The 24,027-nt window shown below is 54.6% G+C and overlaps 1 protein-coding gene across 3 annotated transcripts in view; it reads left to right on the top strand.

Annotated features, from left to right (window-relative positions):
* SNX29 (sorting nexin 29) overlaps positions 1 to 24,027 on the top strand; it is a 495,833-nt gene that overhangs the window by 433,427 nt on the left and 38,379 nt on the right. For all 3 annotated transcript variants that reach the window (XM_058711881.1, XM_058711878.1, XM_058711879.1), the window contains one exon: positions 19,454 to 19,593. In XM_058711881.1, the coding sequence (XP_058567864.1) occupies positions 19,454 to 19,593 (140 nt within the window). The remainder of the gene's footprint in view (positions 1 to 19,453; positions 19,594 to 24,027) is intronic.

Genomic DNA, 24,027 nt, shown 5'->3' with positions numbered 1-24,027 from the left:
ACTGTGTGTGGTGTGTGTGTGTGTGTGTGTGTGTGTGTGTGTGTGTATGTATGAAGTGATGTCACCTGGTGGTTTTCATTTGTGTTTCCCTATTGACAAATGATACTGATGGAACATCTTTTTGTGTGTTTATTGGCCACTTGTATATCTTTGGGGAAATATCTATTCAGATCCCTTGCCCGTTTTAAAATTGGGTTGTCTTTTTATTGTTGAGTTGTAAGCAGTTTTTGTCTATTCTGGATACAAGTCCCTTATCAGGTATATGATTAACAAATATTGGGGCACCTGGGTGGCTCAGTCAGTTGAGTGTCCAACTTCGGCTGAGGTCATGACCTCACAGTCCGTGAGTTCGAGCCCCACGTCGGGCTCTGTGCTGACAGCTCAGAGCCTGGAGCCTGTTTCAGATTCTGTGTTTCCCTCTCTCTCTGAACCTCCCCCATTCATGCTGTCTCTCTCTGTCTCAAAAATCAATAAAGGTTAAAAAATTAAAAACAAAAAACAAAAAAATATATTTTTTTCTCATTCTGTGAGTTGTCTTCTCCTTTCTTGATGATGTCCTTTGCAGAACCTAAGATTTCATTAATACTGATGAAATCTAATGTACGTATTTTTTCTTTTGTTCCTTAGGCTTTCTGATGTCTATTAAGAAAGCTTTGCCTAAAACAGAGTCACTACAATTTATTCCTGTTTTCTTCTAACAGCTTTACAGTTTCAATGTTTCGATTTAGTTCTGGGACTCATTTGGAGGTATTTTCTGTATGTTATCAAGGAAGAGGTCCAAGTTTACTTTTACATGTGGATATCCACATGTCACAGCACTGTTTGTTGAAAAGACCATTCTTTCCCCCACTGCATTGTCCTGGCATTCTTGTGGAAAATCAGTTGTTGGCCATGAATGTGAGAGCTTATTTCTGGATGTGAAGTTATTTTCCATTGATCTAAATCTCTATCCTTACCTCAGCACCATTGTGTCTTAATGACTAGAGCCTCTGTAGTAGGTTTGCAGTTGAGAAGTGAGCCCTCCACCTTTTGTTCTTTTTCCAAGATTAGCTTGGCTACTCTGGGTCCCTTAAATTTCCCTATGAATTTTAGGGTAAGCTTATAAAGACTGTTTAAAAAAAAACAGCAACTGAGATTTTGGTAAGGCATCACATTGAATCTGTGATCAGTTTGAGAGATGTGATTTTTATAACAAAGTGGGGTGTTTTTCCATTTATTTAGGTCATCTTTAAGTCATTCAGCAATGTTTTGTAGTTTTTAGAGTCTGAGTTTTGTGGTTCCTTGGCTCATATGTACATTCTTGAGCCAATCTCTGTGGCCAGGGGTATGGAACATTCCAGTAGCTGGACCTGACTCAGGTGTCATGTCTGCTTCTGCAGATGGGGAGCGGCAGCGGTGGGGGGGGGGCAGCCTCTCCCCCACCACGTGGACTGAGAATAGGGAGCGGGAGATCTTTGAGAGAATTGTTACAGTGCTCTTACCAGTGGCATGGAGGGGATGGCTGCTGGGCAGGCAAAAAGAAGAAACTGTCGGTCCTAATATCTTAAAATCGAGGCTTGGTAAAGGCACCTAAAGGGATATGGAGGCACTGGATCCAGGGTTTAAAAGGCTCTTGTCCACTTGCTTCCTCCATAAAAGAAGACATGAAGAGAAATCCCTGAGGTCTGTGGCATCTTAGGATACAGAAGTGAGATTGTGGAATCTTCTATTTACCAAAGGCAGCACAGTAGGGATTTAAGGTAGGGTGGGTTTGGGAATGTCAACTCTGGTCAGTGAATGGAGGTCGTGAAGGCTTAGCTGGGGAGGTGGGATCTCCCTGCCCAGACAGCCTAGGCTGATTCCACACCATCCCCGCCTCCCGCCCCCAAACCAACAGTGCATTCACTGAAACCACATTCCGCCTTCCTCGGGTGCCGCTCCTGAAGCTTCTCCTTCATGCAACACATGTCTGTTCCTTCTAATCTTCAGTTTTGCATTCTTTTGTCTGACAAAGCTGTGAAATAGTGAACGCCACGTCTCATGCGCTCATCAGCTAGTAGAGATGATGATTGTACTAAACCCACAGACGGAGCGCTTACTCTGTGCAGGCACTGCGGCTACTGTTGTTATCCCTCTTTTAAAGACGATAAAACCAAGCACCTCTTCCAAGGCTACAGATCCAGTAAGTGGTAGAGTCGGGATTCCAACCCGGGTGGTCTAACCACCACCAGCTCAGTTTCTTTACCGGCAAATCACAGAGTTGAGCACAGCGTATGGCACAGAGCAAGCCCTCAGTAGATGATAGCTGCTGTTTGCAGTCAGAGAAGAATCTTTACCGCGCAGAGCAGGTGACACTTGGCCCCGTTGTCCCAGGTGTGGGCGATGATGACCAGTGTAGAATCGAGCCCTCTGCCTCCTCTGTTTCTCCGCACGAATTAGCTGGGGTAGGGCTAGCTGCCGCAACGACTTTCAACCCCAGACTTTGAGTTTGTTCCTTGTTGACCTTGTTGTCTGACGTTTGTGGTCAGCAAGTGGTTTATACAAGGGCCCTGAGTAGGCTCGGAATATCACTGGGCCCAGCTTTGAGGTTTGCCTCTTTTCATTAAATAGCTTGAATTTTTCTAAGTTGGTTTGCATCACCTACTCGCTTGCTGACTGCAGTAAAAGTTCTTTTCGTAGAGTGGCTCCTTGGACGTCCGCTGACTCAGCACCTGAGGTGTATTCAGTGCGATCTCGTGCAAGGAGTTCCAGGCTGCGGATTGGGAGGAGAAACCACTCTGGGCTTTCAGTTCCTCTTCTGTAAGAGGTGGTGTGGGCACCACCGTTTCATTTTTAACTCCCTTAGTTTTGGCATTGGCACCCTCATGGGACCAGAGGGCATGGTTAGATACGTGGATTCTGAAGTCAGAGGGGCCCGGGTTTGACTTGCGGTTCCTGTCGTTGAAAGGATGTTTGACCTTAGACAAGGTTTTCACCTCAATGTAAAATGGGTTTTCCTCAATTTCCTCATCTGTAAAATGGGTTTAATAATAGTGTCCACCGCCAAAGGTAGGATTAAACTAGTGGAAAAACTGTGTTAACACCGAGCCTCACACCCAATCAGCTCTCAGTAAATGGCTGCTATTGTCACCACCTCCAGTAGTTTAAACAGAGGAAGGGGAGCTGCTTTGTTGAATTAGACCCTCCCCTCAACTCCCAGTTAAAGCCCCCACCCAGGACACTTCTAGGGAGCTCTGCTGGAGCCTCCTTGGAAATGATTTTTGTAAAGTGATCTCTACACCCATCGTGGGGCTCGAGCTCACTACCCCGAGATCAAGAGTCACATGCCCCACCGACTGAGCCAGCCAGGCGCCCCTGCAGGGACCTCCTTAGAAGACTCTTGAACGTCAGAAGTCCCCTTGGTTTCAAGGGACGAGGCCGAGGACCCCGAATTCAGTCTTGGCTGTCAGGCAGGTCTGTGCCTCGGTGGCCCCCTCTGGCAGTGGGGTTGGCAATGCCTGTCTTGGCATTAGGTTATTTGAGGTTGGAGGGGAGCGTCTTTTGGAGGAGGTTTGAGAGAAGCCAGAGGAAGGGGCTGCAGTGCCCCCAGGTCTCTGCAGCATGCCCGACAGAGAAACGGGTGAGACACAGCATCCCTGACCTAGGACCCCACCAGCCGGTGTATGTCCCTTCTGCTTGCTGCCCATTGGCTAGAGCTGCTCTCCTGACCCCAAACTCCCTGCAGAGCATATAGAGCAGAGAGGTATTTTGTGTGCACCAGCTTCCTACGCTACAGTCTCATGCACTGGTGTGCCCCAGCTCCTAGCACCTGCTTGGCACATCATGTTGGTTGAGTCAAGGCACGATGACAGCTGCCACTCTCTTACAGAGAAAGGAGCGAAGACCTCCAGCTGGGGCGTGTCTTGACTAGCTAGGTTGAGTCCGTATTTGACTCTGATTTTATTTTTACTTCTTGAAAGAAAACTCCAGGGTCCTTGTCCAAGGTATATAAAACGCCCAAGTAAAACTCGAAAATAATCCCTTTATCCTTCCTGCTTTATCTTCCCCATTTGGCTTTTTTGATATTGTGATATGATAAGAAATATATGTTTGGTCTTTGTCCCTGGTTCCTGGCACAGAGCGCCTAAAATCCTTCGAATTTTCTGATGGGGTGAGGGGAGAATCTTTTGATACAGTGTTGGACTCAGTCTTGGCTCCTGACCCAAGAGTTTCTAAGACCCTGGGGATCTCCTGAGGCTAATGAGATGAGTGGTGGCTGGGGCCCCTAGAAGCCTGCGGAATGGGGCTGGCCTCCAGAAGGGCCAAGACATGATTAGAGGGTTAGAATGTTCAGCCCCGACCCCTGACCTCTGAGGAGGGAGAAGGCTGGAGATTAAGTCAATCCCCAGCGGTCAGTGATTTAATCAGTTGTGCCCATGCACTGGAATCTCCCTAAAAATCCTAAACTGTGAGGTTGGGAGATCTTCACGTGGGTGGACACATTGAGGACCTGGGTGGGCGGTGCCCCCAGGGGACACAGGGACAGTCCACACCTCTCCTCCTCATCAGTACCTTGCCTTATGCTTCTCCCCCATTTGGCTGTTTTTGAGCTATATGCTTTATAATAAACGGGTGATGTTAAGTAAATTGGTTTCCTGAGTTCTGTGAGCCATTTTAGCTAATTATTGAACCCGAGGAATGAATTTTGGGAATCCTTGATGTGTAGCCAGTTGGTCAGAAGTACGGGAGCCTGGGACTTGCGATTGGCATCAGGAATGAAGGCAGACTCGGGACAGAGCCCTTAACCCGTGTGGTCCCATGCAGACTTCAGGCCATTAGCGTCAGAAGGGAATTGAATCATTAGATGACCGGTTAGTGTCTGGAAAGCTGGAAAATTGATTGTTGGTGTGGAAAAAAAAAAAAAAAAAAAAGAGGAAAAACCCTTCCCCATATGGTATCAGAAGCATCGTGGAGAAACACAGTTCAGGTTTGCATGAAACTCAAATGTCCTCAAAGGTAAGGCTGTTGCCCTCTACCTCTCCCACCCCTCCAGTGCCCAGCTTGGTAGCAGGCCCAATGCACAGGCTTTGTGAACTGAATGGAATTTTTGGAAACTTCTCCTCTAGAGAAAGGGGATGAGGTGGGACAGCAGAGTGGCTGGGCCTAGAAGTAGGAAGGTCCATTCTAGCATGAGCATAGACAAGTTAATTCCTCTCTCTGTCTCAGCGCCCTAAAATAGAGACACCCTCCCCCCCCCCACAACCACAGAAGTGTGTTTTTGAGGGTTAATGCAATGCCATATTCTGAACACCTGGCCTCAGGTGGGTGTGCTTGCTGTCGAGTCCATAGCAGTTACAGTCAAGGGCCCTGTTACAGCCCCAGGCCTGCTGCGGTGGGTGAGCCAGGCCCCAACCCTTCCCAGGGTGTCTGGAGCCTTTCTCCAGAAAGGCGCTCGGCCTGCGGAAGCCTGGAACCGGCCCCTCTCAGAAGCCCAGCTTGATGGCCGCCGGCGGGGTGGGGGCCATGGAACCAGCCTTGCAGGGGTCTCTTTTTGATGACCTATCGATTTTTTTTCTGTTGTTTCTGGATGGCTTGCAGATGCATTTTCTTTGGTCTGCACCATGATCTCCAGGCGTTTGAGTCAGCGGCCAACTGATCTGAGAATTGAGAGATTTTGCCTTCATTATGCCTCTCCCAGCCTGTGGCACGAGCAGTTAAGAATTGATAGTCATCATAGAGGCTGCAATTAAGGCAGAGATGGTCCCCCATAATGCCGCTGTCGCTGCTCTTAAAACCTCTGAGAATCTCCAAACCAGACCCCGTGCGACCATCACACTTGTAGCCACCAGACTGTGAAATGGTCTGGGGCCTCGTGAGGGGACCGGCCTGTCTGTCACGAGGGAGCGGCTCTGTGTGCCATCTCTGCCCGAGGGCTGCATGGAGGAGTGTGGACAGGAGGAGGGCGGGGCCCCGTGGGGCCCGCAGGCAAGGCTGGAACATAAACTACGGGAGAGCACTCCGAATCTCCAGCTGGACTGTCACGGCTCAGTCTCCGTGTCTGCAGTCGTCAGACTCGGAGCTTTTTAAGGGCGGAACACACGTGCACCCCAGATCCTGCTGGGGACTTGGGGCCTGATGGAGGCAGGGCCTGGCCGTAAACGGGCGCGGGCAGGAAAATACTGCCGCTCTCCTTTCTGTTTCCTCCTTACCTCGGGTACAGAAAAAAGCAAGTGAATGCTGTTCTGCAGCTCCAATAACCTGACCCCGCTGGTGACCCGGAGGCCCCCAGCTCTGTGTTTCTCCTCTCTTAGCCCGTCCGCCTCCCGCTCTCCTCCCGCTCTCCTCCCGCTCTCCTCCCTGCCTGCCGCCAGCGGCTGCTCCAGCGGGTTTGGCTGTGGCTGCAGACATGTTGGTTTCCTTCTAGACTGTGTTGCAGTTGCTGTGTTTTTTTATTTGCCTTCACGCGTGTTGCGCGTTAGTCTCTGTTCCTTTACTTGGCGAACTCAGCATTCTATCTCAGCTCCGTTCACAGGGCTGCCTCTACCTACACTTTGCTCCTGTAAGTGGTGATTGTATTTTGGGGGGAGCGTCAGCCACGTCTCGCCTCCCCTGTGGCCTGGAGGGGCCACACAGTGGCCCCTGACTCCAGAACCAGGCAGCAGTGAATCTCACTGGGTGTGACCCCTGTGGTCCTGCGTGAGCGTTCTTCCAGGATAGATCTCAGGATGGAGTCAGTCTGGTGCGTAGTCTACTATATTTAATTTGACCAAATAATGCCACGTCGCTGAAAGGAAAACGTAGAGGCAGAGGGAACCTGAGTTGAGCTTCATTCTAAAAGAGGAAATTCATTGCCTGTGGAGTGTCCGCTGGGTACTGAGAGCACCCCCAGTTTCTGCTTCACAAGCATGATCTCACTTGGTCACGCAGCGATTCTCCGAGTCTGGCATTCTCCATATCTGCATCGTGCAGCTGGAGAAGCTGGGGTCCAGGGACAGCTAGTGACTTGGCCACGATTACTCGGCTAAACAGTGGTAGGAGCTGAGCCCGCCTCTGAGTGGCTCTGGTGGGCACATCATGCGACTTTCCCGAAAGAATCCCAGGTCCTGGGGCTGGCTGTCGTGAATTTGAGGAGAGTGTCCTGAGTTCAGGAGCCTCTGACGGGCTCATCTGTCTCACACCGGTGGCTTTGTGTGGCGTGCTCTTTGTGTTTTTTTGCTCTGCCTACTCTTTAAATATTTTTATAATTTTTTAACATTTTAAAATCTGAAGTTTCACATAAAAATCTCAGCGATCCGGCAACAGTGGGCCCGAGTTTATGCAAGGCAAGTTTCTGGGATCACAGGAGTGGTACCTCTTCCCAGCTGGCCCCGTCCCCGTCGCCCGTCCTGTGGCTCGTGTGACCCACAGTTCTGCCGAGTTTGTGGTTCTGGAAGAGATTTTCGTCTGTGGGCAACACCCTTCTTTCCTTTCTGAGTTCTTCCTATTAAATGCACGAACCAGCCTTTCCCCCGTCCCAGCTGCTGGGCCCGCACTGTCCCTCGGCTGCAAAGTCAGTAACAGAGAAAAATCGTGCTTAGCCGCAGTGGAGCCTGTTCCTGGCCTGCCAGGAGATCATTCGTCGTGTCCTGCCGAGGGCCCAGCCTGTGCCCAGCACCGTGGAGGGGGTAAGAGATGCTGCTCCTGTATGGCACGGGGATTGGGCGGGTGGCGGGGGGAAGGGGGAGACAGGCCGCCATACCCAACCCGCCTCCAGCAGAAGAGGCAGCGGCAAAGCCTGTGCACCTAATCGTCCCTTCCCACAGACGGGGGTTCTGTTGATACAAAGGTGAGAATTCATCCAGCCACAGCCACTTCTCTCTGTGTGGAGCGGGGGCCGGGGGAATGTGTAGAATGACGGTATTTGGTTCCCTGTGTGCGAACTATACAACCAGTTTCTTTTGGATTTCTGTCTTTAGTAAAGCTGTAGGTCCCCTGCGGTTGGGAATCCATTCATGCCGAGAGGCAGGGGAGTATCGTGGCTGTGAGCTGAGCCCAGCTCTGTTCCCCACCAACCCCTCACTGTAGAGAAGGCGCTTAATCTCTTAGAGCCTCAGTTTCCTCATCTGCCAAATGGGGGTGTGAGTAGCCAGTTCCTAAAACCCTTGCAGTGAGATAATGCAAGGAGGCACTTCAACTAGGGTTGGCACACAGGAAGCTCACAGTAAACGTGTCCTAAGTATTGCTCTTTCTGTTGCTCTCAGAAGCTTCTGGGAGGAGGGTGTACACGTAGCTCGGGCCTGTGTGGGTTTTCTGTTGCTTTTCCGAAAGAGCGAATTGCTTTGTTTCCTGAACGTGCAGTCGGCGTCTGGCGTGGGTACGCCTTCGATGCAGGCGGGGTCAGGGTGTGCTTTCTGTTCTGACGTTCGGCGAAGTCCACTGATAGCGTGTGAGTGCTGATGGCCAGCCGCCGTGCTGTACCTGCTGTATGCCAGCCCCGGGGGTCCGATCTGCCTCCCCCGTTTAGTTAGGTCTCATCACCCGTGGGGCTCAACACAGCACGCTCAGCGGTGTGAGCAGGAGGAGGAGGGGCTCTGGGACCAAGGGGAGGAGGGAGGGTGCCAAGCCTGTGGCCTTTTCCCTGAACGAAGCGTGGACAAGATCCGGGTCCAAGAGTCCTCTTGAGTCTGCCCTTTTTTTGCCACCACAGGCAATATTTCACCCCGAGACCGTCAGAACACAGCCTCGGGCCACCGACAGAGTCTTAAATCTGCCTGCGCGTCGTGCGGAAAGTCCTGATTCAGATATGGGGGGGGGGGGGCGGGGGGGCGCCCAGTCTGCCTGTCCACAGCCCCTTGGCCTTTCCATGGGGGTGTCAGCACGCGCTTTTGACGGGGTCAGGCGACCTGGTTCGCACTCCACCTGTGTGATTCACTGGATCCCAGAGCTTGGGCATGGCCCTTCTGCCCCCCGCACCTCTGATTCCTCGTTTGTGAGATGGGCTCATGGTAGGACCTACCTCGGAAACTCATTTTGAGGAAACTCTGCTTGATAGTTAGGTACAAAGCACTTAAAACACGTCACGCAGTAAGTACTCCTGTGTTCGATATTACTATGCTTGCTGTTACTCTGTGTGCTTCTGCCGTGCAGATGTTTTTAGGTCGTGGGAGCCCTGTTACTCGTTAGACAGGCAGGGTTCATGGTTCCCTTGCCTTCCCCACACCCAGGTGCTTCACCAAATAGGGGGAGGCGGTTGGGGGCAGCTTAACGAGTGCAGACACCAGGGTACAGTTTGGGTCTGGAAGTCCAGGTTCTCAGTTCCAGCCTTCCGTGTTTCCTATGGATTTGGGAAGCAAGATCACCTCGGAGATCATCCGTTACCACCTGCGCAGAGGCTCAGCAGTCCAGCAGGCTCTGCGAGCTCCCTATCTCTGAGACCTGACACTCCTTCTCCGTCCAGATCCCAGTACCGCTTGTCGCCTTTGGGTGCGGCGAGTAACGTCTCTACCCTCTGCCCGGGAAGGAGGATGCGGGGTCCTGGACCTGTCCTCTCCCTTCACACGTGAGGAAGCTGAGGCTCAGAAGGAACCCGGCATTCCCAGGAACGTGCACAACATGGGGGACAGCGTGAGACCAGGACCCGGGTGCCCAGCGTGTGACCCCTCACCTGCCCCAAGGCACAGGGAGCCTCAGCTGCATGAGACAAGGAGCTGAGATAGGTTGTCACCCCGGGCTTGAGGTGAAGACACTGGTCTCTCTGGTGTCACCTCGTAATGGAGAGTTCTAGTCACTAGTTTTTCATGCCCGTGAGCTTGGAGGGTTTGCCCCGCACTCACCTCTGGAGCTCACGCCAGCTCCATGCCTCGGGAAGACGCGGTGGGAAAGGGATGGGCGGTGGGTCGGAGGAGGCTTCTCTGGGAACCGCCTGGGTCTGCAGAACAGATCCATGGGGAAATGCAGGCTGGACAAGAGGTAGACCAGAGCTCACCCACAAGGCAACCCAGAAGCCTGCGATAGTAGAGCCTGGGACCCCTCTAAGGGCAGATGCAGTTTGCATCTGGTGACGTCCCCACCGGGGCCCCAGGAGCCTGCTCTTCCAGGTAACCTAGGGGCCCTGCTCTCGTTCGTGGCCGTCACCTGACAGTTGAGAACGGCTTACCCTTCCGGGAGCAGAAGTGCATGTTAGCGGGGACTCTGGCGGCACCGCTGCGGGGAACTGGAGCCCCAGCTCAGTGGTTGTGGTGTGGGCTCTACACCGAGCCATGACTTGGGCGGGCGTTCCACCTCCAGACCGCTCACCCACTAGCTCCGTGAGCTCAGGCCGACTCCTTAGCTTCTCCGTGCCTAACTGTGCAGCCGGAGAGGAGCCGAAGGGGCCTTGGAGGGAGCGGCACATGCATCAAAAGGTTCAGCAGAGTCTGGTCAGTCCACACTTACCAAGCACCTGCTGGATGCCAGATACTGTCACCAGGCACCGGAGACATTATTGTCATCACCGCACAAAAATAAAGGGGTAGGGGAAGGCACCAGAGTGGATAAGAGGGCCTCTTACTTGAGCATAAGGGACTTTGGGAAGAGATGGGGAGACGCTGACAGGAGCCATGCAGGTATCTGGATGGAGGGCATCCAGACGGAAGCAGCAAGTGCAAAGGCTCAGAGACAGAAGCAGTCTTGGCGTGTTCTGGGAGGTTCCCCAGTAATGAGAGTGGGTGGAGTCCATGCGTTCCCCAATAGTGAGGGGAGTGGGCGGACATGGGACCCAGGAAGATGGGAGGAGCCGGGGCCTGGTGGCCTTGGTGCCGCAATGAGGACGTAGGGATATTCTAGATGGGGGGCGTTGGGCGGGGCAGGAGGCGCTCTGGCCCCTCGTCTGCCAAGAGCCATGCCTGGTGCTCGGTACTGCAGATGGAGACGGCAGTGAGCAAACCAGTCCGTGTCCTGGAGAAGCTCCTGGCCGACAGGAGAGACTTGCGTGTGGAGTGACACGAGGCCACCGTGCGCTTGGGTCCGGGGGCTGTGGCCAAAAGGCGGCAACCAGCTGTCCCAGGGGGTTGGGGGAAGCGCTTACGTTAGACAACAGAGCTTGAGTTGGGAGGCGACAGCCTCTTCCTGGGGTGTGGGACCAGAGCCCTGCCCAGGTGAGAGGGGGCGGCCGACAGGCCCGTGGCAGCTGGGTGACAGAGGGCCTTTGGTGCCGTGAGAGGGACCTTGAGGTTGACCTCGGAGGCCCCGGGGAGCCCCTGGAGGTTCCTGCCCAGGAAGTGGACGGGAGCGGAGCTTGAGGTGACTCCTCGCACGGGACGCGGAAGCACCTCTGCCCAGTCACTGGGATGTTTATCCTGGAGGCCGAGAGGGGTTTAGGGTCTGCCCTTGACGTTCCACGACCGGCCCATTCTCAGCCCACCGCACTCAAGAGGCACTCTGGGGCCGCATGACCTGGTGGGTGTGCTCCGCAGCGCCCCCTCCCCCCCCCCCGCCCCCATCCAGGTTCAATCCCACCTCCTCCCGGACTCTTTGTGAGCCTAGCAGGCATTCACCTCTCTGTGCCTCCGTCTCCCCAGCCGTGAGGTGGGGTGGTGGTCCCAGCCCTACAGGAGGCAGCCAGGAGTAAGGGATAAATTCATGGAAAGCTCTCAGAGTGGTCCCTGTGAGGTGGGAGCATCAAACCGTCCCCGCCTTCCTCTCCCCTGCCGAGTTCCCCAGCCCCCATGTGCACCTGTTGTCTCCTTCACACCTCAGTGACTTCCGGCCTTAACCTGGGACTCTCCCCACAGCCCAGCTCCAGCCCTGCTTCAGTCTGTCCACGCCTCCACCCAGCTTCCTCAGTCCTGCTTGCCACCTCCCCCAGACCCTCATCCTCGGGTCTCCCTCCTCCCTCCCCCTCAGGAGGCTCCCCTGGCCCCTGGGCTCCCCCCTGCCTCCCCCTCGGGAGGCTCCCCTCACCCCTGGGCCTCCCCCCTGCCTCCCCCTTGGGAGGCTCCCCTCACCCCTGGGCCCTCATCCTTGGGCCTCCTTCCTGCCTCCATCTATGGAAATCCCACTCGCCTCCCCAGACCAAGGCCCAGAGTGCCTTCTGCTTCCCAAACCCTCTCCCACATCAGGCTGGCTAGAAGGAAACACCACCTTCCCCTAGAAGCTCTTCTGTTTTGCCACAGTTTTGTTAATGAAATGCCTGCCTGTTGTCCACCACTGGGCCCGAGCGCTGGTGCTGTGACTTGTCATGAGTCTCGTGGGCCCCCAGCTCAGCGCTGGGCCCATCGGCCTCCTGGAAACATTAGAAGAACAAAGGGATTCTAGGTTGCATCTCTCGGGGAGCTCTCATGGTGGCCTCTTCTGGCATCTTCTCCCCACAGGCCCTGGTGCAGCCTGGCGTCTAGGGAGCGCGGCTGGCGAAGGGAGTCCAGTGTCTGGTGCCTGCCGGCTGCTTGGATGTATGAACGATGTGTAGAGCATCTCCTGGCCATGGGCTGTCGGAGAGGGAGACTGTGACGTCCATAGGGTTACGCCTGTCTCTTGGATTGCTCTGTCCTTCCTGGCCCATCACTGACTACTTGCTCGGTGATTGATGCTGGGCTTGAGCTGCTGGGGTGAAGTAATTATAATCACCAGGATGTTGCTCCCCTTGTCCCTTCAGAAGGGCAGTGACTCTGACTCCTGAATTTGTGGGTGTCTGTGGAGACTGAGGGCACGGAGTCCTCCCCAGGGACACCTTAGAGACACATCGCAGGCTTCCTCTCCCTCCCCTGCCCGAACTCTCCAGATGAAGCCTTCTCCTTCCCCTCTTTGCTTCTGCATTCCAGCGCAGGAGCACCTGGGAAACAGCCTAAACGAGGCCTCTTTGAACCAGCCAGGTCACTCATCCGGCTGTTCAGCCCCGGTGTGATCCTCGGGACACCCTCCCTCACCCCCCGCCGTGGCCGCTTGGAGCCCGTTCTCAGCGTGAAGATGAGAAGCACAGTTACCTTTTCCAAGTTTGCACCCTTATTATTTCCCTGAGTTAATCAAGTAGAGATGCTTCCTGTAGCTTCGCTAAAGATACCCGGTCAGAGGCTTACACAAGGGGCTCGGTGGCGTTCAGGAAGCTGTACGGGGGTCCATCGTGTGCGACAATTCATTGCTCTCGGTTGCCTCCATGGAAAGTGTTGAAAGTGGCAATTGCGTGAATTTTCTCTCCTCACTTCCCAATTAGCGATTGCATAACAGTCTCCCTGGAAACAAGTGCTCAGGCATCGCACCCGGAACACAGCAGAGCTTGCTGCTTTGCAGCCCGCGAGCTGTGCCTGCTGCCGGGGGCGCTGAGGCCTGTCCCCGTGTCCCAGGAGGGCGGGCCTGGGCCTGCGGCCTCCATCGGCGGCGTCTGCACCTCCCGGCTGACCCATACGTGAAAGCAGAAAGGCAGGTTTTCAGTACCCCTGAGATACAACCCAGTGACAGAGACCAAACAGAGCTCGTCAAGTCTGAGAGTCAGAATTGCTTTTCTGTCTCAGGGAAGGAGTAGCTGATGGTCACTCTCTTGCTTGGAAACACCCATGGTCCCGAGGGTAGAGTCCACGTTCTCTAACTTGACCTCCTGGCCCGCCCCTGCCGGCTCCCCCTCCTTATTCCTGCATCTGGGTTCTGTCCCGCCGCGGCCCTTGGCCCGTCCTGGCTGTTCCCTGACCGGCACCTTTCTGTCCCCCTGCCTGAGAGCAGACGGATACGCACGGGCCCAGGAAGCAGGCGCAGGAGTTGTGAGTGCGTAGGTGCCGACTTCGCCCTCTGCCTCCGCCTCCTCTCTCCAAAGCGCCGTCTCCGTGGGCCTCTGTGGATTAAAGCGCCTATGGAAGAGGCGCTCCCCGGGGGAGTGGTAACCACCCCCACCCCCACCACCCGGGCCAGTCTGTCTTCTTTCCTCCTGTCAGCCCACACCCATCTCTCCCGGAGCACTCACTGGGATGTATTCGTCTGCCCGCTCCTGGTCTCCTTCCCCAGGAGCCTCGAAGCTCCTCGAGGGCAGGGGCCCCGTGTGTTAACCGGCACACATTCTTTCGAGGCACGCCGCCTTGGACAAAGGCAGGCATACCCCGAACACCAGTGAGCGTGTCATGAGTGAATCCGCAGAATTGGCCCGAGTACCTCTCCCGGCACGTGGCGCAAATCTGGAAGTCTGTGGCTTTGGGCAGCCAAGTTAATCTCTCATTCAGGGCACACCTGGTGCAGAGAGGGTGGCTCCGGTGGCCCTCCTTCCTGCAGGTGGTTCTGCCACTTGCCCCCGTGGCCTCCGCACTCCAAGAGGGAGACGAGAGGGGGGGAGGGTCGCAGGGTGCTTGCCTTTTTGTGGCAAGCCCTGGACGTGCTTGCCTCACGTGGCATCCACCAGGCCCGGTCCGTGGCTCCCACCTCGCCACAAGGACACTGGGAATCTTGTCTTCCTTGTTCCCAGGAAGAAGAAATGGGCTGGGTGAGCCAGTCCCCTCAGAATTGGGCCTGGGAGGGACTCTCCTAGCCAGAGGATCCTCATGCTGGGCGCCTTGGGAGTCTAATCAGTGTTCCGGAATTCTCCAGCCAGTGACACAGTGTCAGATCAGCTGACTCTGGAGTAGCTGCTTCTCAACAAGACCTGAGCTGCTCACTCCTCCTGATGGAACCAGACCTCCAATTTATTTTATAAAATGCCATGACATTCTTCAATGAAAATAAAAACGGACTCTGGAAATGCACAGTCACTTCTGCCCACCTGGCAGGCAGCTCCCAGGAAGGGTGGCCCCAGGGCAGGTCCCCTCAGGGGGTGGGGGTGGGGATTTGGCTGAGAAGGCCAGCCCAGGGAAGACCATGCCAGAAAGTGGAGGGGCTGGGGGGGGGCTGAGCGTTTGCTCTAGGAAGCGTGGCTTATTGTCTTGTTTACAGTGTGCCATCGTTTTTAAAATTGCTGCTCTTGATGTGATGGTGTCCTTGTCTTCTCGAGACTCAAAATGAAATTAACCTTTCTGGAGGAAGGCAAATGCTCATAGCAAGATAGCCCTGAGTGTTCTTTTCGGAGGAGGCGGAGGCGAGGACTGAGCCCCAGCACTGCTAATGGCTCTAGGGTCACAAAACAATAGCAGGGCCACCACAGCTCAGGAGGGGGCCCCCAGAGGAGTCTGGCAGGTTCCTTGAGCTGGCTTCCATCCCCTCCCTTCACTTCTCACACTGCAGCCCCAGGAGCCCAACCAACGAATGGAAATTTGTCCTGTCCCCTTAAGCACTGAACCGACCCTGTGGGGACAGGCTCTGACAGGACAGTGATCTCCTCCAGGGCGCCCCCATGTGACAAGTGGAGTCTCTGAAGAACCTCTTCTCCCTGCCTGAGGGCATTTGGAGGCTAGCCTCCTTTCCTCCATACCACCCCCCCTCTGGGGTCTTTGTCCTCTCTCCTTGGACTTGGCAACAGCTTTCCAACCACTCTGCCTGGTGGCCTGCTTCTCCGCCCCTGAATTCATCCCCTATGTTTATTCTATTATCTTGCAGTGAATGCTTATGGGGCTTCTCATGATCTCCACACACTGCATTGGGCTCTGTGATACTGGGGGGGGAACCAGACAGGTAATGGCCCTGCCTCCCTGGGACGTAGATCGTTCAAGGAAGGTGGGGAAGCTGGAGGCACATGATGAAGCAGTGGTGAGGACCTTGAAAAACAGAGAATAGGACATCATTAGCAGGGGTATCCTGGAGGGTCTGTCAGTGGTGGGGGCACAGGAGTAGAGACTTAAATGTCAAGGTATTCCAGGCCAAGAGGACGGCTTGGGAAAGGCCTAAAGCATCAGGAGCATGGGTCATCACCTCATGCACATAGAAGTTGCTGGTGGATCGGCATCAGTCACGGCCTCCAGAAGATGCTGATTACCAGGGGCTTAGCCTGGGTTGTCCTGAATGAGGTGGGCCCATCCTTGCCGCCATTTTATGGATGGGAAACCTGAGGCTCCCACTGGTTTAGCCACCTGACCGTAGATGGCAGTGTGGGTCACCCTCCCCTCCTGAGGGACTGTCATCTGGTGTGATCATCCTGCAGTGCGGTCTCTTGGATGGTTTTCTAGGGGCCCACGGAGGCCAGGGGACCAGGGAGAGCAGGCCGGCAGACATGCTGGCTCTGTGCTTCCAGCCAACGAGGGCAGGACTGCTTAGCTCTGAAATCGTACCAAAGCCCTTAGTGGTGAAGTATCACGGTGGCTATCATTTTCTGTAAGATACCTTCACCAAAAGCAACGGTGAGGCAAACGCGGAAAAGGGCTAAGACTTTATTAGATAAAGGGTTATGGGGATTTGTGGTACCATTTGCTCCGCTTTATGCGATTTCCAGAATAAAAAAAAAAAAGTAAAAATGAAAGGACAGTCACGGGAAAAAAAGGTCTTTCGTGAACGGTTCTGCCCTCTTCCCTGCCCCACGGAGCTCTGCCAAAATCACGGGCGAGGACTCATGAAGCGGATTGAGACCCGAGGGAAGCGATGTCCCTGGTAGAGGTTGGCAGTCGGGCACCAGCGCCGAGGTGACAGGCTTCCTTCCCTCTGCACGATACATGGCTTCAGCCAGAGCTGACCCCACAGGTGGAATTTCTCTGAACTGAGTTCTGTCTTAGGGAAGCCTGTGGTTTGCAGGACCCGTAGGTTTCTCTTCTATAAATTGGAGAATGTCTTCTGGATTGGGGGTGGCTCTGACTGTGCACTGGTTGGAGACCTGGGACCCTGCCCATCTGTCTCCCGATTCTGAGCCCTCGGGCATGTGCCTTATTCTTTCTGAGCCTCCGTCTCCAGCATCAGATGGGAGCGTGCGGCCCAAGGAAAGAGCTCAGTGCACAGCGTGAGTAAAGATCCCACAAATACCCGCGCTTGCTCTGAATGGCTCAGGGAAAACTTGCCCACATGTCAAGTTCGGTGCTGCCACGTCGGGTTTTCTCAGGGGCTGGTTAGGGTTCCAGGGCCCCGCGCTCTGGAGGAATAAGTTCTTGGAAGGATTTGGGATTCTTCCAGGGTGATCATCTTTCCGCCACGTCACTCCTGTCCCTGGGACCTTGGTGAGAAGAGGCACTGAGACCAGGGAAAATAGACACTTTCCACCCCTGGGTAGCTTCTTCCCACCTTCATTTTGAGCGTTCTGGCCTCCCTAGGATCCTGTTGCCCAGCCCAGCCCCAGAGGCAGAGTGGGGAGCCTTCCCCCGTCTCCCCTTATTGCTTGAGAGGGTGTTGAGTATTCCCTGCTACAAAAACGGAGAGACTTCTGGGGCTCACAGGCTCCTTGGTCGACCTCCGACAGCCTCTCAGGCGGGCCTGTGGGCTTCTCGCGCCTCTTAGAACTTAGGCCCGATGGACTCCGTTTGGCACTACGTGGCCACATGAACCCCCTTCCCCAGAAGGAGCATCTCAGTGCCTAACGATGGGTCGAAACTCAGAAGCCATAGAGCAGCACCTGGCCATCAGACCAGGAACACAGCACAAGTGGCTGCAGCTTGTGCCGTGACCGGCCGCTGCTCTCTGGCCCGGCGCGCCTCCCGCCAGGCCGCGGGAGCCCGGAGCCCCTGTCTGGGGCCGCGCTGGGCCGGGACTCGGAGTGGCTTTGGCAGCCCTTAGTGCTCTCACCCTCTGGAGGAGGGCCGTGCTGAGGCAGCTCGCGGGGGTGATCCTGGGCAGGAACCCCTTGCTGTGACCCGGAAGGGATCCAGGGAGCCTGCCGGCCGCAGAAGCTCTGTGACCTTTCCTCCCACCCCGTGTCCTGGAAGGGCTGCCGGGTGAAATACAGGATGCCCGGCGAAATATGAATCTCAGATAAACAGTGAGTAATTTTTTAGTTCCAGTGTCTCCCAAATGTTGCACGGGAAGGTTTTATCATGTGGTGTAGAGTTGAATACTGAAAAATTATTGAATCATGAATTATTGAATATTGAGTTATGAATACTGAAAAATTATGCGTTGTTTATCTGAAACTCAGATATCGCCAGGCATCCTGTGTTTTCATTTGCCAAATCGGGCAGCACTAAAAGAATCCCCCTGCCGTGCTCAGGTCCTTGGCAGGGCCTTGTGGGGACTCTTCTCCCGAGATCTGGGCACATACCGGGATCGGGTGCCTCTGGGAACAGCCTCGTTCAGCTGACTGTTGACGGAGCCCCTCTTTGAGGTCACCTCTTTGCTGGCACAGGACAGAGGGCGGGGCTGAGGGCCATGCTCCATCTGTGGGACCTCGTGCACAATTCACCCAGACCCTCTCAGGCTGCCGCTTCCTCATTTGTCACGTGAGAGTAGTCCCCTCTCTTCTCATGTTCTTGTGAGGTCGGATGACCTCATTCCTCCCCCTGCCCTCTCTCTCCCCTTCCCTTACTCACCTCATGTGGTTCTTCCATCTAGGAAGAGCATCACTCTCACAGAGAAGGAGTCTCCTGCCCCCACGCTGGCCAGGGTTTCTTTGTGATGAGCCACGGCCCCCCGGTGCAGATCCACATGAGCAGGACAGGCCACACAATCTCTGGGGCCCCTTGCTTCGATATCGTTAAGGATTTCAACCCTGGGACGGCAGACCGTCACCCAGTTGTAGTTCTTGGCAGGCATGCTTGGGCCACCAGCCCCGCTGCCGAGGGCCAAGCAGACACGACGGTGGAGGGTCAGAGGACGGAGCCCCAGAACACCTAGGGTAGAGACTGCATAGACCTGGGGCCCTGTGCCTGCCTCCCGAGCCATGCTGCACAGCCCCCAGCCCGGCATGGTCCCGTGCTGCCTGGTATCCTGGTTTATCAGGGGAAGACGGAACTTCTCAATACAATCTTTCTTCTTTCTTTTTTTCATCGTTTTTTTTTTTTTTTTTGGTGCTTATTCATTTGGAGAGAGAGAGAATGTGCACGTGCCATTGGGGGAGGGGCAGAGAGAGGGAGAGAGAATCCCGAGCAGACACGTGTCAGCACAGAGCCTGACGTGGGGCTTGATCTCACAAACCATGAGATCATGACCTGGGCTGAAATCAAGAATCAGACGCTGAACCAGCTGAGGCACCCAAGTGCCCCATCAGTAAAATCTTTCTTAAATAGTGATGACTGATTCATATTTTAGAAACTTCCTATGATGGTAAATCAAACACTGTCTCTGGGAAGCAGCTTGGACCTGTGTGGTGCCTGGATTTATCTGTGAGTCCTACACTGGCCTGTGACCTCCACCAGCAACACAGCAGTGACTGGCTTTGCTCACTGTTAGGTCCCCTGGCCCCTTCACCGCCTTGGCACATTGTAGGTCCTCTGTAAACAACGGACACAGTTTCTAAGACTTCATTTATTCATGGGAACACACTGTAGGTGGTTTCATGGATCTGTTGTCCCCCTCTTAGTAACAATATCACGAACGTTTTCCCTGTGCATTCAACAGGATCGCACGTGGGAAGCCTTACGTACACCCTTTCCTCGCGACAGTCGCTCAGGTCGACTTCAGCCGTCTGGGTGGTGATGACCGGTCGCTGTATCTTCTATGGGTGGTTTTCGGAAGAGGAAAGAGCGAGCGCCTGAGCGGCCCTGTGTGTCTGTTTTCTCAGGATGCCAAGTTTGTGGAGGAGCGGAGGAAGCAGCTGCAGAGCTACCTGCGCAGCGTCATGAATAAGGTCATCCAGGCGGCCCCCGAGTTCGCCGCCAGCCCCAAGAAGGAGACACTGGTGCAGCTGATGCCCTTCTTTGTGTAAGTACTGTTCACGTGGGCGCTCCGCCCAGCACTTCCTCCTCCCCCTCCTCCAGGGTTGGCAGGCGAAGTGCGTGGCCATCGTTGACACACCGGGGCCCAGGTGTTGTTCCCCGAGCCGCATGAGCTGAGGCGCTGTGCACTTCCGAAAGGGCTTCAAGACAGCGGGTCAGCCGATGAGCGCTGTTGAGCTGAGGTTTGCAAATAAATGCAGGCCTGCGTGGCTTTCTACCTTCCACCTTTCGATCAAAGCAGAGAGTAATTTTCTCTGCAGCTCACAGAATCTTCCAGAACCAAAGCAGCCTGTCACCGTTTGCTTCAGCGGGGAATGGATGCAAGGGAAAATTCTCAGACTCCCACTGCTGCTGACTTAAGTAATACTAATATGAAAATAACTTTAAGTGTGAGCTAACTGAAAAAATTAGGTATACATTTCTCATTCTTATATCTCTTATAAAAGTGAACAGGAATTGAAAGATGTTTGTTGACGTGTCAAGCACTTACAAAATCATCACAGTTTAAAACTGTCAGCGCAACAGATACTGATGTTGTTTTGAAACCGAAGCTTTGCTCGCGTTGGCCTGGAGCACACTCCTTCCTTTGCTGCGTGCGGCGCCTGTGTGTCTGGGGGCCAGCTCCATGCCCCGCACTCTTCTCTGGTCACATTGCTGGGGACATGTCTGTGCAGCACCTTGGGGCAAGTGGCCGTCCCTTGGTGTCACTACTTGATCTCTGAGGAGTCTGCTATACCATAGAACTGGAAGAGAGATGATGGAATAGTTGTTTTTTTTAGAGCCTTCAGATGCTATAGAACATAATCGTATCATTTCTAGAATGTTAGCATCATAGGGAAACTCAAGATGTAAACCTCTGTATGGCAAACCTGTGGATCCCCAAAAGTGGGATTGGGACCCATTAGTTGAGATGCACTGGTTGGGGCTGTGTGACGTGCTGGGGTGAAATAAGTGTTTCTTTTCAGCGTAGCTCTTCGAGAACAGTCCACTGAAAGTCCAGGGGTCTGTCCTCATTAACGGTGATGCTCTGACCTCAGATGGGCTTACCCTGTTTATGTCTGCCTTGGGCCCCACCTCCCGGCATTTCCAGCTTGAACTTCCGACCAGGCCGACGTTGGCCAGCTGCCCCTCTCGATTGCAGCTTGCTCATGTTTTCCTGATTTTTTTCAGGGCTTTTGTAAGAAGACAAAATTTGTATTCTGCATCTGGTAAAAGGCACCTTTTTTTTCTTTTATTTTTTTAAGGGTATATTTTTGAGAGAGAGTGCAAGTGGGGGGTAGGGGAAGAAAGAGGGGGGCAGAGGATCCAAAGCAGGCTCCCCACTGACAGCAGAAAGCCTGACGCCGGGGCTCGAACTCCCAAACCACGAGACCACGACCTGAGCCAAAGTCAGACGCTCAACTGACAGAGCCACCCAGGCGCCCCACAAGCCACCTTTTTCTCTGAACGCTCGCTATGGAAAACCACACTTTGCATTCATTCCCTGGTGATGCTGGGGCTTAGTCTCGCTGTTTGGAAAGCGCCGTAATGGTTCGTGAGGGGAGTTCCCATTCTTTTAAAGGCAGCCGCCTGGCCTGCGATATGTGTTGGAAATTAACCTGTCCCTGAGTCCTGTGAGTTTGGGCTAAATTCCCCAGTGAAAACCAAGTTAGGCGGTCCTAAGACCCTGATGCGAAGCCAGGCCGCCTGCCCTAGCCTGAGGAGAAGAGACTGCTCGCAGGCCAGCTGGCGTCCCTCCTGCCTGCCGTGGGCAGCCCGGGTTTCTCTGATTGGGCTTTTACCAAACAGCGGCCTGCGGGATCATGGAAACTGTATGTTCACCGAGCAGCTCAGTGTGCTGTGGGAGCTCGGCCGTGCGGTTATGTTCATCAGAGCTGAGGGAGAAACCTTCTGTGTGTAATTAGCACAGAGAACAGAAAAGCACAAAGAATCTCAGTCAGAGATTGTGGCAGATGACGCCATGTTGACGCCAGACTTCCGCGGAAACGCTAGCCTATACCCGGGTCGGAATTAAACCACTTGCTCCCTTTGGCTTTCCCGGGGTCCAGATGACGCTGCCCGGCCCATGTCTGTCTTTTGTGAGTGAGGTGGGGATTCCGGGTTGCAGTGTGTAGATTGGTTCATTTTGGGGTGGACAGAAGGTGAGCAGCGGCCCGATTTGTCGCTGCTCGTAAGTCTCCTTGCGATGATCTCCTGCTTGTGCGCGCCTGGTGCTCAGCTCACATCTCGCCCTGAGGAATTTCTGATTTGAAAAACCCAAATCTCTCTTGGTTAAGGGCATAAACCCTACAAAGGATAATTATTCTCATAAAGCTTGACAGACATCCTCGGTTCTTTCAAATGCTGACTCAGGATTCTAAAAGCCCCTTTTAGCTACTGAACAGAAGTAGGCGTGTTTACTAAGGAAGGTGCCTCCGGTCCCCCTCCATGTGCTGACTGCTGACTACAGGCACCGGCTCAGGGGTCCCCTACTTGAACTCATCTTCCCAGTCTTCCTGAGAACCTATTAGGTGGCACCCTATAAACCTGCCGATAAAATGGCAATTTTGTAAGGTTCCACTCAAAACTGCTGAGCAGAGCGAGGCCCAGAGAGGTCCCCCGCTGACCCCAGGGTTACCCAGCCAGCGCACGGGGAGCCCCGGGTGTTCAGTGCCACATCCTGTGTTTCGGGGTAAAACTTGGAGCCTGTGGAATGAGCCCACCCCGCCCCCACCCCCGATCTTTTATCTGACCAGTCCAGTGGAGTTTTGGTTTTTGTTTACTTTTACTGAAGTGTCCCCAACCTCAGAATAGCAGTGTCAAATCACGTATCAGGCTTCTCTGGAAAACTGAGACTTGGTCCTCTCGTGTTAGGGACTGCACATGTGTGTCCTCCCCAAAGTCATGCGTGGAAGCCCTAACCCCAGTGTGATGGCATTTGGAAGTGGGGGTTGGGGGAGGTAATGAGGTTGACAGGAAGTCATAAGGGTGACACGATGGGATTAGCGCCCTTACGAGGAGAGGAAGAGGCGCTGGCATTTGCTCGCTCGCTCGCTCGTTCTGCCACGTGAGGACACCGTGAGCGGCAGCCATCTGCAAGCCAGGAAGAGAGCCTTCACCCGGAACTAAATCTGCCAGCACTTTGGCTCTTAGCCTCCAGAACTGTGAGAAATCAGCGTCTGTTGTTTGAGTAAGCCACCGCAGTCCGTGGTATTGTGTCACAGCAGGGGGCAGACGCATACGCCCCCGTTCAGCGCCCCGCCACCCTTGGGTGCCGCGGAGCAGTGCTGCCTGCCCTCACCGAGACCCCCGCCCCGTTGCCTCCTGGACCCTGAGCCGAGCCTTCCCCTTCCCCTGTTGGCCTTTGGCTGCTTTTCTCCTACGCTCGTTTGCGTTTCCTGCCTGGCCCCCAGCAGACACTCGGGCGCGCAGTCCTGCCTCTCACCCGCCGCTCAGACGGCCTCTCCATACAGGCCGGATGGGAGACCGGACCCTGTGTCACCCAAGATGCGTTCGGTTTGCACGCTGCTCTCGCGCATGTTCTGAGAGCTGCCCCACTGCCAAACTTCCCAAAGGTGGTCCCTCTCTGATTTGGGGTGGGCGAGGGGCGGAGGGCAGGGGACTCAAAGCTGGTGCGTAGAACTTGCTCCGTTTTCTTCATAAATCTTCCTTAGAGCCTTTAGGCTTGTGGGGTCCAGCATCCAGCAGGAGCCGCTTTTGCACGCACGTCTCCACTTTGTTTTTCTTCTTTCGGGTGTCAGTATTGCTCTGTGTTCTGCAAGGGGCATCCCGACCTCCAAGTAATCTGCCATCTGCTCCGATCTGGGAGCTGAAGAATCGGCTGGTCGGATCTGTTCTCCAAACCTCCCCGCCTCCCACCGCCGTCCCCGCCAGGGCCGGCAGCAGGCCGAATCAGAAAGCCGGGCGGCGGGAAGCAGACCGTTTCTTCCCCATTTTGAGCTCTGTGTGTCAGATGGGGACCGGAGTCTGCCCCCCGCCCGCCCCAAGATGGTGAGCAGGGGAAGAGCAGCCCCCTCTGGCCCCCTCCTCGGGAGCCCCGTGTCGTTTGCACCCCCCAGCATTTCAGGGAAAGGTGGGTGCCGAGACGTGACGCGTGGCAGATGTTAGCAGACGCCGCGGGGACGTCAGGTGCTCTTTTGAAAGTGCGTTAATGAGGGAGGCTTGGATTCCAAGAACTCATCCTGCGGAACTGGACCGCACATTGGTGAAGGCTCACATGATTTCTTGTGCTGGCATTTAGCGCATTATTAAAATGTTTACTGCAGAGCAATTCATCCTGGGGCACTGCATCACGGTCGGCTGTTTGTGAAGGGGAGGGAAAAGTTACGGGGGTGAGGGCTGGAGCAATGTAGGTCACAGCACAAATTCCCAACTGAATTTTCAGCAAAAAGTGTGGCCGATGTTTGCCCCTCTCACCACC

This window comes from Neofelis nebulosa, chromosome 18 (assembly GCF_028018385.1).
Source record: "Neofelis nebulosa isolate mNeoNeb1 chromosome 18, mNeoNeb1.pri, whole genome shotgun sequence".
Lineage (NCBI taxonomy): Eukaryota > Metazoa > Chordata > Mammalia > Carnivora > Felidae > Neofelis > Neofelis nebulosa.
The sequence above is the reverse complement of the archived record's forward strand: the minus strand, read 5'-3'. Positions and strand labels throughout refer to the sequence as shown.